Genomic DNA, 16,556 nt, shown 5'->3' with positions numbered 1-16,556 from the left:
TATCATGGGAATTGTAGTTTTCTTTCCTGAACGGGAGAACGTGAACTCGCACTTACTTTTACCCTTCGAGTATCATCTGTTTTGTGTAACTCAGATAAAATATGCGCCATAGTTTTTTCAGCCGAGATATTTTTGAAAGGAAGGATGAAGAAAAAGGAACAAAAACCAAACGCAAAGTTTATAGGCGGAGAAAAACAAAGGGTTAATAGGCGTTACGCATGCGCTCGGAAGACTCGCGGGTTGGGCGGAAGAACAGCTCCCAAGAGCTGTGTTTTCCCCGGAAGTATCTTCTCCTCCCCGGAGTCCGCGCGGACGCGGCTTCCTTACCTCATTTGTCCTCGCCCCTCCCCGTTCCTCTACGTGTTTCGGTTCCTGGTTGGTGCTTCCTGGTCGCAGCCGCGGCAGTGAGTATGTGTGTGACTGACCCCGAGCTGCCCGCGGCCGGGGGACCCCTGCTCCTCTCCGCCTCGCTCGCGGAGCTGTGAAACTAACGCGTGCCCCTCTCTGGCCTTCACTTCCCAGTCCTTCGGGGAGCAGCGCAGTGCAGCGCAGCTAATGGCCTCTCAGCTCCGTGCCGCCCCACGCGGCTCAGCGGCCGGGCTGGGGTTTGGCGGGTCTGTGACCCGGCGGCCCGAGACCAGGGCTAGGGAAAGGCTGGGCGGCGATGGCCTTGACGGGCACGTCTTTTCTATCTGCTTTACTGCACCGCATCCTACGGTTACTGGGGAAATGGGTCAGTCCGTAAACGTGGAGGCCTCCTTTCGCTGAGGGGAATCTGGCCCTCAAGGATGCGTCCAGTCCGGGGCCACCTTAAGCTTGTGCTGTCAAGTAGCCGCTGCATGAGTAGACACAAAGAATCTGGGAACTATGCCCCTTTCCTTATATAAAACCAGGAGACGCAGAGTATCCTAAGATGGTCCTCTACCCTACCCCGCACAGCCTAACTGCAGACAGTTGTAGTCAACTTTAGGCAAGAGCAGCCTTTACTGTGGGAAAATCGAGGTTGGGAGTTGGCAGGCCCCAGTTGCAGCCAACACTGATTAGTTGTTGACGCTCAAAATACCTTTAGGCCGAGTTTACTGTGATTTCAGATTTCAGGGTTGAATGTAGGAAACTTTTAAGGGCCTTTTAGCCCATTGAATAATTTTTCTCTGAGCCTGTTTTTCTCACCCTTAATTTAATGACTATCAAAAGCTTACGACTTCGCTTTGAACATTTGGGTCTTAAATTGAACCGTGTGTATTTAACAGTGTTATGCTTTGGGGACAGTTAATTATTATCATTCAGTCAGCGGATGGGGAATGATCTGAGGGAAGAATTGGAAGTGAAAATTGTATGATAACTACAAGGTTAACAGTGCGTTGGAAAAATAGGGAAAGGCATTGTGTCCACTAGAGTCCCAAGAGTAGTTGGAAGTTATCGCAAGTAAATTTATCGTACATTTTTTCCACGGAGACAAGCCTATTGTTTCTCTTTGGTGTGACCCATTTGGATTCTTTACCTCATTTGATTGGAAGTGGCAGTAACATTTGAAAAATGGGCAGAAATTTTAACTTTTGTAATTGGTTTTGTTTCAGTCGTCATTGTCAGTAGCACACGGAGATTCTTGTAAGTTATAAACCTAAACTGAGAATAAACTATTAATCAGTGTATTCATTAACAGCTGGTTTTAAAAATTTAGCCAGCTCCAGGTAGAACACTGGCTTAGCATGCCCAGGACCCTGGATCCAATTCCCAGCACTACCAAATGAATAAGACCAAATTCTGGGTTTTACTCTACCTCAAATGACCTATAGCACCCAGAAGGAAGCTCTAAGCTAGAAGTACTTTGGAAGAAAATTAAGAGCAAAATGTCTAGAATGACCAGTAGGTAATCTTTTAAGGGGAAATATTGGCCTTAAAGTCTTGGTAAATTCTGGAAACCTAGTTAATCTTTGTTAGTTTAAAGAAATTCGGTGACTGACTACTCCCCTGTTTCTCTCTCTCTCTCTCTCTCTCTCTCTCTCTCTCTCTCTTTCTTTCTTTCTTTTTTTTTAACACAGTGAGTGGTTTTCAGTTATTTCTTTAGATAAGCTTTATTCCCACTTCTGATATCTTAGATTTTAAAATGTGATCAGTCTTCTGCAGTCTATGTGCTTTGACAACATCCTTTGTTTATTTACTTTTTGGGGATGGGTGCTAGGGGTTAAGGCAGGAACTTCTGACCAAATGCTAGGATTTTTGTGTGTCCCTGTGCCCCACAACACAGAGCTTTCATAAAGATTTTTGAGTACCAGTTAGGTTCTTAAATACTAAATTTGTAAGTTTAAATGTCTACTTCTCTTTTTAATTAAAATGTCTGTTTTTTCCCTGTGGGAAGTTAATGAATATGTGACAGATAAACTCAGGTGTTTAGCCAGTGCACATATAGCAGTTATACATAGTGATGATTGGTTTAGACCAGGAAGGAAATCATGCTGGCTTTGTTCTTAACCAAGGGTCCAGCCTTAGGGAGGCCTCATTATGTCTTTGGACCGGTTTCTTCATATATATATATCTATATAAAGGGAGATTTGTAAAAAAAAAAAAAAATCCAACAGGTACCTTTTAGATTTAAATGTTTGTCAGAAACTTGTGTTACCCGATTAAGTATGCTTGGGAATCATGAGCAAAAGCTGAGAAAGCTTTCTACATACAAATACAGGCATGTATATACTTCACACTTATCTCTGAGTTAATTTTAAAAATTAAGTGAATTTGATTGTAATTAAAGTTGTAACAAACCAAAATAGCTTGAGGCAAGCTTTAACCTTGGCATACATGAGCTATATAAATACAAGGGCGGATGTTATGCCAACACACAATTTTAAAGTACAGAAGGAACAAAATCCTCTTAACTGCCATAGGGGTTAAATTGTTAAATTCATTTTTCTACATTTCATGGGAAGAGATAAATCCTTAGACGCCAAAGAAGTCCATTTTTATTATGGCTCTGTAGTTTATTTTTGGCATACATTCACAGGTGTGCCTATGGCTCTATTCTTAATCCCTTTCCTTTGGGATGGCTCCAAGAGTAGTGCAAATTTGTAACTCTGTAATTTAGCTCTTTCTTTTTTTTTTTTTTTTTTGCTTTTCTTTCTTTCTTTCTTTCTTTTTTTTTCTGTGCTGCCCTGGAATTAAGTTTTATCTTAAGTCCACACTGGATCCTCAGGATGGATCCACTGAGGATTTTGAAGGAGGCATAATTCCTTGACTCCTTTTAGAATTAATTTACCTATTAAATAAAAAATGGAAAGAATTCATCTTTCATTTGAATTCCTCTGAGGCTAACATTTCAATATAAACCGATAAATGTCATGAGCATTATTATTCAGACAGTCACATTCAACTTGAATGACAATAACAGTATATGACCTGAAAGAGTACACAGAGGGAGCAAGTACACTATATTCTTCAAAAGAAAAAGAGATAAATTTTGTTTTGTTCTGTTTTTTTTTTTTTTTTTTTTAAATAGTGTCTTCTGGCTCAGACTGACCTTAGAATTTACTGTGTAGCTGAGGATAGTCTTGAACTCTGTATCTTCTTGCTTCCATCTGGAATTTCACCAGAAGTCATTTATTTCTGGAAAACAACACCCAAACTCTAGCTTGAGTGTTGTACATCTTTGGCTCTTAGATTCTTGGAGTCTGTTGGTTCTCTTAACAAAACAGACAAAACACCTTGATCTTCTGGCAGAAACTCAAACCTAGGAAAACAACCTCTGTTTCTTAGTTGTATTTGTAAAGCTAAAAGTGGAAGAAGAGTAAGTTAGCATTGTTACTTTCATCTAGGGTGCTCCTGATTTTTAGACAAGCATGATTTACTTTCCCCAGAGCTATTATTTTGATCAGTATTCCATTGGTAGATAATTGAAACATCTGTGTAGACTTTTGGTTAGTGCTTTGGAATAATTAAAGGCAACTGAGAAATTATCCTGTCACAGTGTCTATATTCTCAACATTTATTAGGCATTTTTTGGGGGACTAAAGAACAAAGCCTTGCCGGGCTGTGATGGTGCACGCCTTTAATCCCAGCACTTGGGAGGCAGAGACAGGCGGATTTCTGAGTTCAAGTCCAGCCTGGTCTACAGAGTGAGTTCCAGGACAGCCAGGCTACACAGAGAAACCCTGTCTGGAAAACAAAAAAAAAAAAAGAAAGAAAAAGAACAAAGGCTTAATGATAGAAGTCATGTTTTGAAAACATTTCCAAGTAGCTGTTTTGCTTGGCTATTGTGATATATTTAACAAAGTGTACAAGGTCCCTGTCTTCCTAGTATTATGATCTATACTTCTAGGACATTTACATTGAATAAATAATTAGAAATGTGAGTGTTTTATAAAGTACCACAGAAGTCTCTGAAATGGAGCACTTAATTCTTTCTTTTTTTTTTTTTTGGTTTTTTTGAGACAGGGTTTCTCTGTATATCCCTGGCTGTCATGGAACTCACTCTGTAGACCAGGCTGGCCTTGAACTCAGAAATCCACCTGCCTCTGCCTCCCAAGTGCTAGGATTAAAGGCGTGCGCCACCACCGCCTGGCCCACTTAATACTTTCTGACGGGCAATACTGTTAAACCTGAGTTGAAAGATGCACAAGATTTTATATATGCATAGCAGGAATTTTTTTTTGACATTTGTTCCCAAAGCTGTGATTTTTGTCTCAATTTTAGGTATTTAGATAATTTGTGTTTCAAATGCAATTTTATAACTAACTTGGTAATAAACATTATCAAGTGTTTTATGAATTCTTTTGGCCAAGATCTGAAGGCCACAGGATAGATTATTATTAGTAGTAGAGGTAGTAATAGTACTTTACAGCATCTCACATAGAGGCTTCTGCATTACTCCTGGCCCTTGTCTGTTTTAACTTGAGAGTAAATACACTCATAGTAAGTGAGAAGAGAGCATTCTCTTGTATGAAGTATACCTGAAAAGAAGTGATAGAGAACGAAAGGAGAGAGAAGAAGATGGATGGAGGCAAGTGGTTCTTCTGTTACTGCTGTGCCTGTTCTCTTTACAGTATGATAAACTTCTCTCTCTTTTATTTATTTATTTTTTTAGAAAACATTCGTAGAGTTGGGCAGCTCGGCATACTTAAATTCCAGCACACAGATGGTTGAGGCAGGAGGGTCACTTTGAAGGTTAGCCTGGTGTCTATATAACAACATCCTGTTTTGTTTTGTTTTGTTTTTTTAAAAAAAGGAGTAAAAGATGAATGGAATAGGGAGAGATTCTTTAGGAGTCTTAACATTTTAGAGAACAAGTGTTCACTGCCTAGCAGTGGATCTCAACCTGTTTTCTAGTATACCTTTAGGATACTTGCATTGATACAGTTCAGTCTGTTGCTAGCAATACTTATTTGAAAGGTCTAAGTATCATTCTAGTGTGTCAGTTCTCAACCTGTGTCACAATCCCTTTGGGGGTCGAACAACTCACATATCAGGTAGCCTGCATATTAGATATTTACATTAAAATTCATAACAGCAGTAGGATTGCAGTTATGAAATAGCAACAGTATTTTTATGGTTGGGGGTCATCTCAGCATGAGGAACCCTATTAAAGGGTCTCAGCATTAGGAAGGTTGAGAACCACTGTTCTAGTGGGCAATACTAGGACTTATAAATGCATAGAAAGGTGGTATTCTTAAGGAAAAAACCATTTTAACATGTTGGGAAAAGTGATGGCCTTCAAAGTCAGCTCTGGGGTGATAGGCACTTACTAAATAAGATTTTAACTTTTAAAACCATTCTCGTATGACTTTCTCTTTTACAGTATTAAGGCAACTGACTTTCCATAATGTTTGGTGGCTATGAGACTATAGAAGCATTTGAAGATGACCTTTATCGTGACGATTCATCTAGTGAACTGAGTGTTGATAGTGAGGTGGAATTTCAGCTCTACAGCCAAGTCCATTATGCCCAGAATATACATAATGCCAACACGGAGGAAGGGTATGAGGAAAAGAACTGTGAGAATTCTGAAACAGTGAGTAATCAACCAAACCAGAAGAACTTAATCGTCCTTTCAGATAGTGAGGTCATCCAGCTATCAGATACATCAGAGGTCATCACATTATCTGATGAAGATAGTATTTATAGATGTAAAAAAAAAAATGTTAAAGTCCAAGCGCAAGAAAAGACCCAGAGTTCTGCTGCTCCTCATTCTAATAAAGTGACTAAGAAATGCAAGAGGGATAATGAGAAGCCTGAACCTGAAGAGAAGCCAAGTGTGGTCCGAGAGGTCATGATCATAGAGGTCAGTTCAAATGAGGAGGAGGAAAGTACCATTTCAGAGAACGAAAATGTGGAGAGCTGGATGCTCCTGGGATGTGAGGAAGACGATAAAGACAATGACATCCTTCTCAACCTGGTGGGATGTGAGAACACTGGTGCTGAAGGTTAGTATCATATTGACTGCTTTGAAAAGTACTAAGATCTTTATTAAAGGAGGACTACTTTTCCTAGATAAAAGACCAGTAGGGTCTGATTCAATTAGTTTCATTTTTTTGGTTTTATTCTCATGAGACTCATTACCCTAGTGGTGCTTTTTTTGAACCGTCTGATAAAGAATATATTTAAGTATCAAGGAAACTGCTTCTATAAGCAAATTCATAGCATTTCTCTATAAGCAAATTCATAGCATTTCTTCATGTTTGGCTCAAGTCATTCTAGATGGAAATCTTAGTTCTCTGTTTGTGAACACAGGTGAGTACTCTACTTAGCTTTGTGTTCTTATTTGGCCAACTCTTGGAACTGCCTCTATGTTGTTTGCTTATTCAGGAGTTAGCTAGATAACAAGTGTGTGGAATGTCTAGTATACAGAAGACAGAAGATATGGGATTGATATTTCAGGAACTGCAGATCCAGTAAGGCAAGAGATAGGTCAGACTAAAATTCTGCAGTAGACTACAGGAGAAAATAAATTTTAAGCACCACATTCTTGAAGGCGAAACTTTTGGTGTTAAGTTCTGCTCCCTCTGTTATATGCAGTCATCTGGTATCAGTGGATAGTCTTAAAAGTTCCCTTCCTTTATGCCAAGTCTCTTACAAGCTTCCTAATTGGTCTTCTTTAACCTGCCCTGCACACTAGTAGTCTTCATATGTTTTGTGACTCATGGTACTTTACTGGTGTCTGAAAACCTTATTGCTTCCCTTCTGTCTTCTGAAGAAATGATGATATTAAATATAGATCATTCTTGGATCTCCAAGGAGTGGGAAACTTTTTTTACTTGAGGAATCAGGTGGGCAATGTTTTAGGACTCCAGGCTATAATGTTTTTTAACTATTCAACCTTTTTGTTGCCTTCCATAATACTTAAAGAAATGGGCACTGAGCATGTAGCTCATTTGAATACATGTCTATCATGTGTGAAGGCCCTGAACTTGATCTCTGACACCATATAAGCCAGTTGTGGTGATATACACCTGTAGTCTCAGTATTTGGAAGGTGGTGGAAGCAGGAGAACCAGGAGTTCAAGATCAGCCATGTTGATATAGCAAGTTAGAGGCCAGCCTTGAATGCATGAGATTTAGGGGTGGCTGTTCCAACAAGATCTTAGAAAACAGGGGCCTAGCACAGGCTATAATTTGATGAACCTCAGGATTTGACAACAATAACAACAACAACAGCAACAATAATAGGATAGTAGTTATACAGCCAGATCAAATGAAGTTCTGCCTGAATAAGGGAGAAATGATGATGTTTTTAGGCAGAAGGGAAGAAACTTTTAGAGATTAAACTGGTTTGCTAAGTCAGGGAAGTTTTGTAAGATGAGATTGGCTATATATGTTATTAAATTAGTCTTAAAAGTTAACTGCCAAATCTAATATTTGTAGAGGTAGAAAAGAAAGTTATACATTCTGATGGACTGAAATGGATGAGGGAACAATATAAGACGGTGTAAAATTTTCTCAGGAAGAGGGGAATGAGAGGTGACTATGAAAAGGATGGGTACTGTGGATACTCTCTGGTAGTAGATCGTAGTATTTGCAAGATACAATCCCTTTAGAACAGTTGATGGATCTCAGTATGACTATAGTTCTATTTTTAGTATCTGGTAATTGAGAAAATGTGTGTTAGTAAAGAGTTGCTAATACTCTTCTAAAGACTTTGTATTTTACTAATCACAACACTGTACCTTAGTTAATACACATACGTGGAAGATGGTCTTTATATAATGCATGACTTGGTACCCAAGCTGTTATTGTCTACCTCCTCAGGAGTCTCAAGGTCTGAGCTTGGGATTCATTAAGCTAACACATCAACAATAAAAGAATAAAGGTTGCTTAGAAGTAGTGTTCAGCCACAATTAGAATAATATGAATGTAGTAAACTCATTTTAAAGCATTCTGTTGTTTTGGTAATATTTGATAAAGATCCTCTCAACTAGTTTCTATTCATGTGTGTGTGTGTGTGTGTGTGTGTGAGAGAGAGAGAGAGAGAGAGAGAGAGAGAGAGAGAGAGAGAGAGAGAGATATGTTTTGCTGAGTATCTCTATTTGGTGCCTTTGTTGTAAATCTAAAACCTTAGATTTAACATACTGAAGGTAAAGTTTGTTTTTATTTTGTAACAGATCTCTGCTGGTTTAAGGATCTACAGAGGTGGTAAAAGCTAATGGCAGTATTTAGATAATTTCTGAAAACATAAACTAGGCATTGACTTTATGAAAGAACTCGAAATGGGAAAGAGTGGCCCTGAGAAAGAGAAGTTGCTAATGCTATGGACCTAAAGAGGAAGTGGCTTGATGGTAAATGATGGACTTGTGTGGCACTGGAGTTGGAGCATGGTGTGAGGGCAGGGCTGCCTCTATCCTGTTGGATGATGAGGGAACCCAGTTGGAGAGAGGGTTTCTATAAGAGAGAATCAAAGACAAGTTGTGGTTAGAAAAGGTATACAAGAGAAGTTTTATTTATTTGGTAAATTTTTTATTATTAAAAATTACACTTTTAGTTTTTATTTGCATATATGTGTACATGGGTGCATGGGTGTGAGTGAGTTTGGGCATGTGAATACCGTGGCACACTTGTGGAGGCCAGAGGACAACTTACATGAAAGAATTTGTTCTCTCCTACCATGTAGGTCCTGGGAGCCTAACACAATCTTCAGAGTCTAATACAGTTTCCTACTGAGCTGCCTCTCCGTCTTCATTCACTAAAATTCACTAAAAGTGTTAGCATGAAAAGGAAAGGTGGTGCTAATAGAACTAACATACAGTTCGGGAACCCTGAGAAAAAGAGATACTTGAAATCCAGATTGGTATGAAAACTCAGAAATGCACTTATTTTAAACTAGAGAGACCAACTGTTTCATTGAACAGTAAGAAGCTGAGTAATTTTGTAGAAGCCTTAGCCATTGGAGTTAATTCTTTCAAAATTCTGATAATGTTACTGAAGTTTTGTAATTTATAAATGAATACAATTAGTGAACTTGAACTATTACATAAGTATAGAAGACTATATAAATGCATACGTATTCTGCATTTTCCCTCTAAATATATTTTCACAGATAGAGGATTCATAGTTGCTGTAGATTTTTAACAATCTCAATATACACATTTTCTATCATTAAGAACCTCTACATTTTTGTTCAAAGGAAGGACTTTATAAACTTTTCTCTTTGGTCTGTTCCATTGCCAGTATCACCATTCTTGAACTTTGGGGCTGCTGCTAGATAAAATTAGGGATACTTAATATAACCTTTGTGATATCATGATGGCTGGCCTGAGAACTGAGAGGGCTATTGAGTGACTAGGAGGCAGGTACTACTTGCAACACATACACTGTACATAGGGATGGTTCTCGAAAGACAATAAAGGAGATAGTGTAAGATGTTGCCAAGCTACTCAGAATGGCATACAGTTTGAAATTTACTGCATTGGTTATTTCTGGAATTTTCCATTTAATATTTTTTCAGATTGTAGTTCACCATGTGTAACACACTTTGGAGACCAAACCATGGATTGATATAGGACGACTTCTGGGTTAGAAAAGCATGTCTGCTGTTGGGAGAGAAGATGTACCAAAAGAAACAAGCATGTTTTCATTGGCTACTATTTTTTTTTTTTTTTTTGCATAAGACAGCTAAATAATAAAGGCAATAAGTGCTTTAGGAATTATTTTTCTTGGATAAAAAAAGGATGTTTTAACTGTAAGAATAATGGTTAATTCTTCCTTGTAGGTTTTTGTTAAGGTTAGAATGTTGTAATGGATTCCAGTGTTCTTTAAACCAGCTTCAACAATGATTCGTAGTTGACACAGATCTTAGAACTTGGAACTGACCTTTTTTTTCTGTAATTCCACGCTTCTATCACTATTTTGAAGCAGACCATAGATATAATATCATTTCACTCATATATACAGTGTATGTTTGTCTCTGTAAATCCTTCTGAAAGTCATTTTTAAAAATGTAATCATTATCACTCTCAAACAATTTGCGAATAACAGTTTTATCATCACATACTGAGTGAGAATCAAAGGCTAACTCCCAGTTTTTTCTTCTTAGAGTTAATTCAAATAATTTCTGATCTGTAGGTTGCAATTTTGTTGCTGATTTTAGTGTCCTTTCATTTATAAGTTACTCTTTATCTCTTCTGCTTTTTTTTTAAGTTTTTTTGTAATATAGTTACACTAATTGGATTGCTTTCCATCTAGAATTTCCTATGTCTATATTTTGCTTTATTTAATATATTTTATTGTATTTCCTACTTCCTATGGCTTGTTTTCCTTTTACTTATCTTTGATACATAGGTTTATCTGTTTCATTTTGCTTTTGATATGTTTATTTTCAATTGCCTTTTAAAAATACATATTTTTAGATTATAGTATAATTATACTATTTCTCCCCTCCCTTTCCTTCCTTCAAACCTTCTTATGTTTACCAACCACTTGCTGTCTTTCAAATGTATGCCCTCTTTCCCTTAATTGCTGTTATATATGCGTGTTGCTATTATGTATGTATGTTTGTATCCCTAAATATAAATACAACCTGCTTGGCCCATATAATGTTACTTGTACGTATGTTTTCAGAGTGGCTATTGTACAATCAGTTGGCGTGCTCTTCCCTAGAGAGGCTATTGTCTCCTACTCTAAGTTGCCTGTAGTTCTTTGTTAGGGTTGAGGCTTCATGCTCACTTTTCCACTCCCATTTCTCCACTTAAGCATGTCTAGTGTGTTCCTTGTTTGGCCATGTTTAGGCAGTCTTGTTGGTGAGACTCTATGAGTATAGCTTCTGACATTCCCAGGAGATGGTCTCACAGTAAACTGCCTAATCCTCTGGTGGTTACAATCTTTCTACCTCGTCTTCTAGTGATCCGGGAGCTTTAGGTGCAGGAGTTGTATTGTAGATGTATCCATTGGGACTGAGCTCCACAACTTTGCATTTTGATTGTTGTAGGTTTCTATAATGGTCTCTGTCTGTTACAAAGAGATGTTTCCTTGATGAGTGGTAAGAACTATATTTATTGTGGGTATAAAGATAAATATTTAGAGTGTAGTGAGGGATTATACTGGTAAAGATTATTTTTTTAAAATTTAATTTTGTCTTAAAATTATATAATTTAGTTTTACATAATTATAAAATCAACAAAATAAGGTAAAGCCTATTCAGATACGCCTTTTTTTAAAAGTCTCCACCTTGTCCCTGCTCTTGCCCTCATGGATACAGGTTAAGGAAAAAAACAAAACAAGACAGTGCTTTGTCCTTATGTTAAAGTAAAAACAAGCAAAACCCAGGTATATATCTTTGTGCTCTCGTTCCCTTTGTTAAATAATTAGGATACACTATCACACTATACACTGTCACACTACCTTTTAGTTTACTAGTATGTAATAGAACTGGATTTCTATTACTATATAAAAAGATGTTTCTCATTTATAGGACTGTGAATATTTTTGTATCCCTTATGCTATGCCATGCCAATAATTAGATCTTTAGTGTTTTCTGAGTGTAAGAAGACTTAAAATAGCCAACGAGGGATAAACTTGTGACACTATTAAAATGAAGAGCAGATAGGTAATAGTTCAGTTACAACTGGAGAAGCATGTTTTAGTTCTCTTCTCACTGTTAATGCTTCCTTCTCATTTCATCATTTTGAAAGCTACAGATTTAGCATAATTAAGTAGTCTCAGGATTTCCAAAGAACATATCCTTTCAAGAATGAAAACTATGACATTTTTATGTTGAAGCCATATTAATTTCTATTTTGTGGCTGTGGTCGTTTAGAAGTTCTGTGTTAATGCTTAGCATATCCAGTCTGGCCCATGTAGTAGATACAGAAGGAGTTTAAGTGCATTTCTGCCTTTGCTACTAGTATTTTTTTCTTTTCATAGTTATTTGAAGTTAAAATGAAGTGGTGGCTTGGTTAATGTGAAATCATGGATTTTTGAAATTGAGAAATATTTATGACTTTGAAAACTTAGGACGATAAGAATTTTGACAATTTTTTTTGTGTCAAATTTCATTTTTCCCCAAACCATGTACATAAATTTAGGTGCAATTTCAGAAGGTAAAGAACTCATGCAGAGCCCTTGCTGAATTCCTGGGACATTCTAGGCTCTCAGCCAAGGTTTGAAACTGAAAATAATTGAGTAGAATGGATCCCTATTTAAAATTAAGATTTTCGCATCTTGCCTTTTTTAAAAATTTCTTGGACATTTCCCACATGGGTGCCATATATATTGATCATTGAGACCACCAGCCTCACTTTCCTACCTCCTATCTTCCTAGTGTGTCTCTCTCTCTTGCCTTCATGTCCTCTTCTTTTTATTTTTTTTGTTATTTATTTATTTATTTATTTATTTTGGTTTTTCGAGACAGGGTTTCTCTGTGTATCTCTGGCTGTCCTGGAACTCACTCTGTGTAGACTAGGCTGGCCTTGAACTCAGAAATCCGCCTACCTCTGCCTCCCAAGTGCTGGGATTAAAGGCGTGCGCCACCACCGCCCAGCTCCTCTTCGTTTTAGTTTTCAAACATTTCAATTATTTGATTTGATGTGGGTCTTTACATAGTTTTTCTTCTTGGATCAGTCTCTGCCTTGCCTGCCTGATACCTGTTCATCCTTCAGTTGTCAGTTTAAAGTTTACTGAATGAAGTAATGCTTATAGTTTCTCAGTTATTAGATACCAAATTCTAGAGTTGACCTTCTGTCACTTAAAAAACCCAAGATGTTTTTTGATTGGCTCAAGTATGACACTTTCTTTAAATACATTTTATTTGATTTGATGGCACTTTCTAATCTACTAGTTTATGAGATAGTCTTAATCTTAAACCTTAAACAACAAACAAACACTAATTTGCAAGCTACTTACTTAGTAAGGTATTGGGATTCAAGAGCTGTCATGTGGTCCCTGCCTTTAGAAGCCTTAAAATACTTGATAACATGAAAAACTCACTGATGTTAAAATGCATTTCTACAAGTACAAGAGATGTTGCAGTACCATACACAATCATCCTAGATGAATATAATACACTTTATTTAAAAAAAAAAAAGAAAAGAAAAGTTCCAGGTGCTGTAGAGATGGCTTGGTAGTTAAGAGCACTGTTGCTCTTGCCCAAGTTCTGTTATCGGAATCTACATGTCTGTTTGTATCTGTAGCTCAAGATCCAGGGAATTCAAAGCCTTCATCTGACTTTCATGGGAACCAGGAATGCATATGGTGCATATACATACATGAAGGCAAAATACTCATACACATAAAATAATCTAAAATAATTTAAAAAAATAAAAAAAAGCTCAGTCTGTAAAGCACTTGCCTGCAAGCATGAGGACATAATTTTCATCCCCAGCATCTGAATAAAAAATCTGGTATGATTTGTAGGTACTTAAAATTCCAGCGCTGAGGAGGCAGAGACAGGTAGATCCTTGGGGCTTGCTGGCTAGATAGCTTAGCATAATTGACAAGCATCAGATCCCAGCAAGAGCCCCTGTCTCAAACAACAGGGCATCCAAGGTTGATCTCTAGCTCCCATGCATGTTCGCACATATAAATGTACATCACATGTGTGCTCATGCACATGAACATACCTACATGAGTGGGGGTGGGGGTGGGGTGGCCACTACTGCCCGGCTCTGCCTCTTTCTTGTCTCTATTCCTCCCATTTCTTCTTGAAAATATAGTCGGAACCAGGCAGTGGTGGTGCACAGCTTTATTCCCAGCACTTGGGAGGCAGAGGCAGGTGGATTTCTGAGTTCAAGGCCAGCCTGGTCTACAGAGTGAGTTCCATGACAGCCAGGGCTTCAGAGAAACCCTGTCTTAAATCCCCTCCCTCCCCCAACACACACAGAAAAGAAAAAAAAATATAGTTCAATATTTTATTTATATAAAAAAATACCCAGTCTGTGCATTGTTTTATGAGACAAGGTGTCAGTATATAGTCCAGATGGAGTGTGGGTTATAGATTGCAGTTGGATCAGGTGCTGTAAATAGTTAAGGAATGTGACCAGCTGTTTAGGGAGTATCTTATATAGGTCTTTAAATTTTTAAAAAATTATTTATTTTATATGTATTGGTGTTTTGTTTGCATGTATGCCTGGGTACCATGTGTGTGCCTGGTAGAGCATCAGATCTCCTGGAACTGGGTGATAAGCCATCATGTGGGTGTTGGGAATCTAACTTGAGTCATCTGGAAGAGTAGCCAATTCTCTTAAAAACTGGGCCATCTTTCCAGCCCCTTTATACAGAGTTTTTGAAACCAGAACATTCTTTAAGATAATTTGGGCTTTTTAAAAGTTGTTGTCTTTCTTAATTCTTTGACCATAGTAAAGGAACCAAATTGTTTAGTTTGGAATCACTAATAATTTTTAATAATCCTTCAGATTTTTAAGGTAGTATTTTATTAATTTTCTTTTATCAACTTAATTTCGGTAAATACAGTTCTTATGACATCCTAGGCCTAATTGGTTATAAAAATGAGTTGCCATTTGACACACTTTCATGGATATATAGCTTAGTATCTGTCTTATAATTAAAAAGTAGCCACATGCTAGAGCTCCAGTGACCAAGAGCAACAAGGGCTCCCTCCCTAGTGTGTTCAGCTTTTGTAAGCATGGACTACACAATTCCTAAAGCTGCTTTGAGCTGTGTCTCTAGTTGTACATGTCACCTTCCACTTAGCTGTTGTAAGGGCATCTTTTTTTATTTAATTTCTAATTAGCATAATGACTTGAGCTGTGTTATTCAGTGTTCCATGGTGAAGTTGTCATAGGAAGAGAAGAAATAAAAATGTTCAGATTCAACTTGTGAATGGGGTGAAGTTTAAAAGCCTCTTATGGGTATTGTTCAGCAGACTGCAAATCTTATTCGAAACCCATGAAGTCCAAGGCAGCTTTGGGTTGAATTTTAATAACATTTTGAAATGTTGATATTGTGTGTCACTAATTTTACTGTGATTTTACTATAGACCAACAACTTTGGTATGCATTCTTTCAACGTTATTTCAGTCTAAATTCATTTATCATTGTTTAAAAAAAATACTGAGGAAGAAAATTGAGTTTTGCTTTTGAAAAAAACATTAATTATCAGCTTTGATTTTCATAGTTACACTAAATTTAATAGAAACTATTCTGTGGAAAAAACTACTTTGATATATATTTATTGAAGTAATAACTTAGTATAGTTACTATTTAAAAGTTAGTTTTTATAGATTTGCGTATTGCTTTGGAGTGGAGAAGCATAAAGTTAAGTGGTCAATGTTTTCATTCTTGTCATCGGGAATTGAGCCCTGATGTGTTTAGGTGCAGTGTTAAATGTAATTTTCACATAGCCTTTTGCTATAAAAATAATCTATTGTATATAAGTATCATTTGTATAAGGTTATTAAATATAACTGATAGGATATTTTTATGGTTAGATTATAAATTTTATATCAATGGCATGTTTAGATTATTAAGCCTTTTTCAAAAGAAGTACAGGAGAACTTTTTTTTCCATGAGCATAAAGCCTATTCAGATAATTTTTTATAGATTTTATTTTTAAGACTTTGCTAAATTTATGTTCAATTTCAAGTAATTTGTTACTTTGTTAATTACTCCCATTGTGGTTAAAAATGAAGTGTTGATGGAAGTTGCTCAGTCTAAAAAGTTTTCTTTGTTTCCTTGCTGCTTACCTTTGTTTGATTGTATATTAAAGGTCCTGTGGTTAAGGTTTTGGCATTTTCAGTTACATGCCTGATTATTGTCTCACTTCTGCTAAGAATAAGAGATAAGCATCTTAGTGAGCATCCACCATGTGTAAGGCCATATTTTCTTTTAAAAGTGTACAGAACACATAAAGACTTACCTTTGGTTTGATTTTCATTTGAGTCTTGATACAGTCACATTGTCTATGATATCTCTGGTGTAATTCTAGAGATAAAATTTACTTTGTAGTGCCTGTTTGGATTCAAAAAATGGATGGAACAAATTATTTTAAGGGATTCTTATCATGTTAAATGTGTAACTTCGATTTCTGTGATAAATTCTTAACCTTAGAATTTCAGCTTTTGTCATTTTTGAAAGTTAATTCACTGTTCTTATCCCTGTCTTTTGCGAACACATTTTAAAAGAA

At 36.9% G+C, this 16,556-nt stretch overlaps 1 protein-coding gene across 1 annotated transcript in view; it reads left to right on the top strand.

Moving 5' to 3' along the window:
• The first annotated feature begins 307 nt into the window (after positions 1-307).
• Positions 308-16,556, top strand: part of Zcchc7 (zinc finger CCHC-type containing 7) — a 173,742-nt gene continuing 157,493 nt past the window's right edge. Inside the window, exons 1-2 of the mRNA XM_028770198.1 lie at positions 308-404; positions 5,789-6,413. Coding sequence (XP_028626031.1) covers positions 5,813-6,413 — 601 coding nt within the window. The 5' untranslated portion in view covers positions 308-404; positions 5,789-5,812. The remainder of the gene's footprint in view (positions 405-5,788; positions 6,414-16,556) is intronic.

This window comes from Grammomys surdaster, unplaced genomic scaffold (genome assembly GCF_004785775.1).
Source record: "Grammomys surdaster isolate TR1022 unplaced genomic scaffold, NIH_TR_1.0 199, whole genome shotgun sequence".
NCBI classification, from domain to species: Eukaryota; Metazoa; Chordata; class Mammalia; order Rodentia; family Muridae; genus Grammomys; species Grammomys surdaster.
The sequence above is the reverse complement of the archived record's forward strand: the minus strand, read 5'-3'. Positions and strand labels throughout refer to the sequence as shown.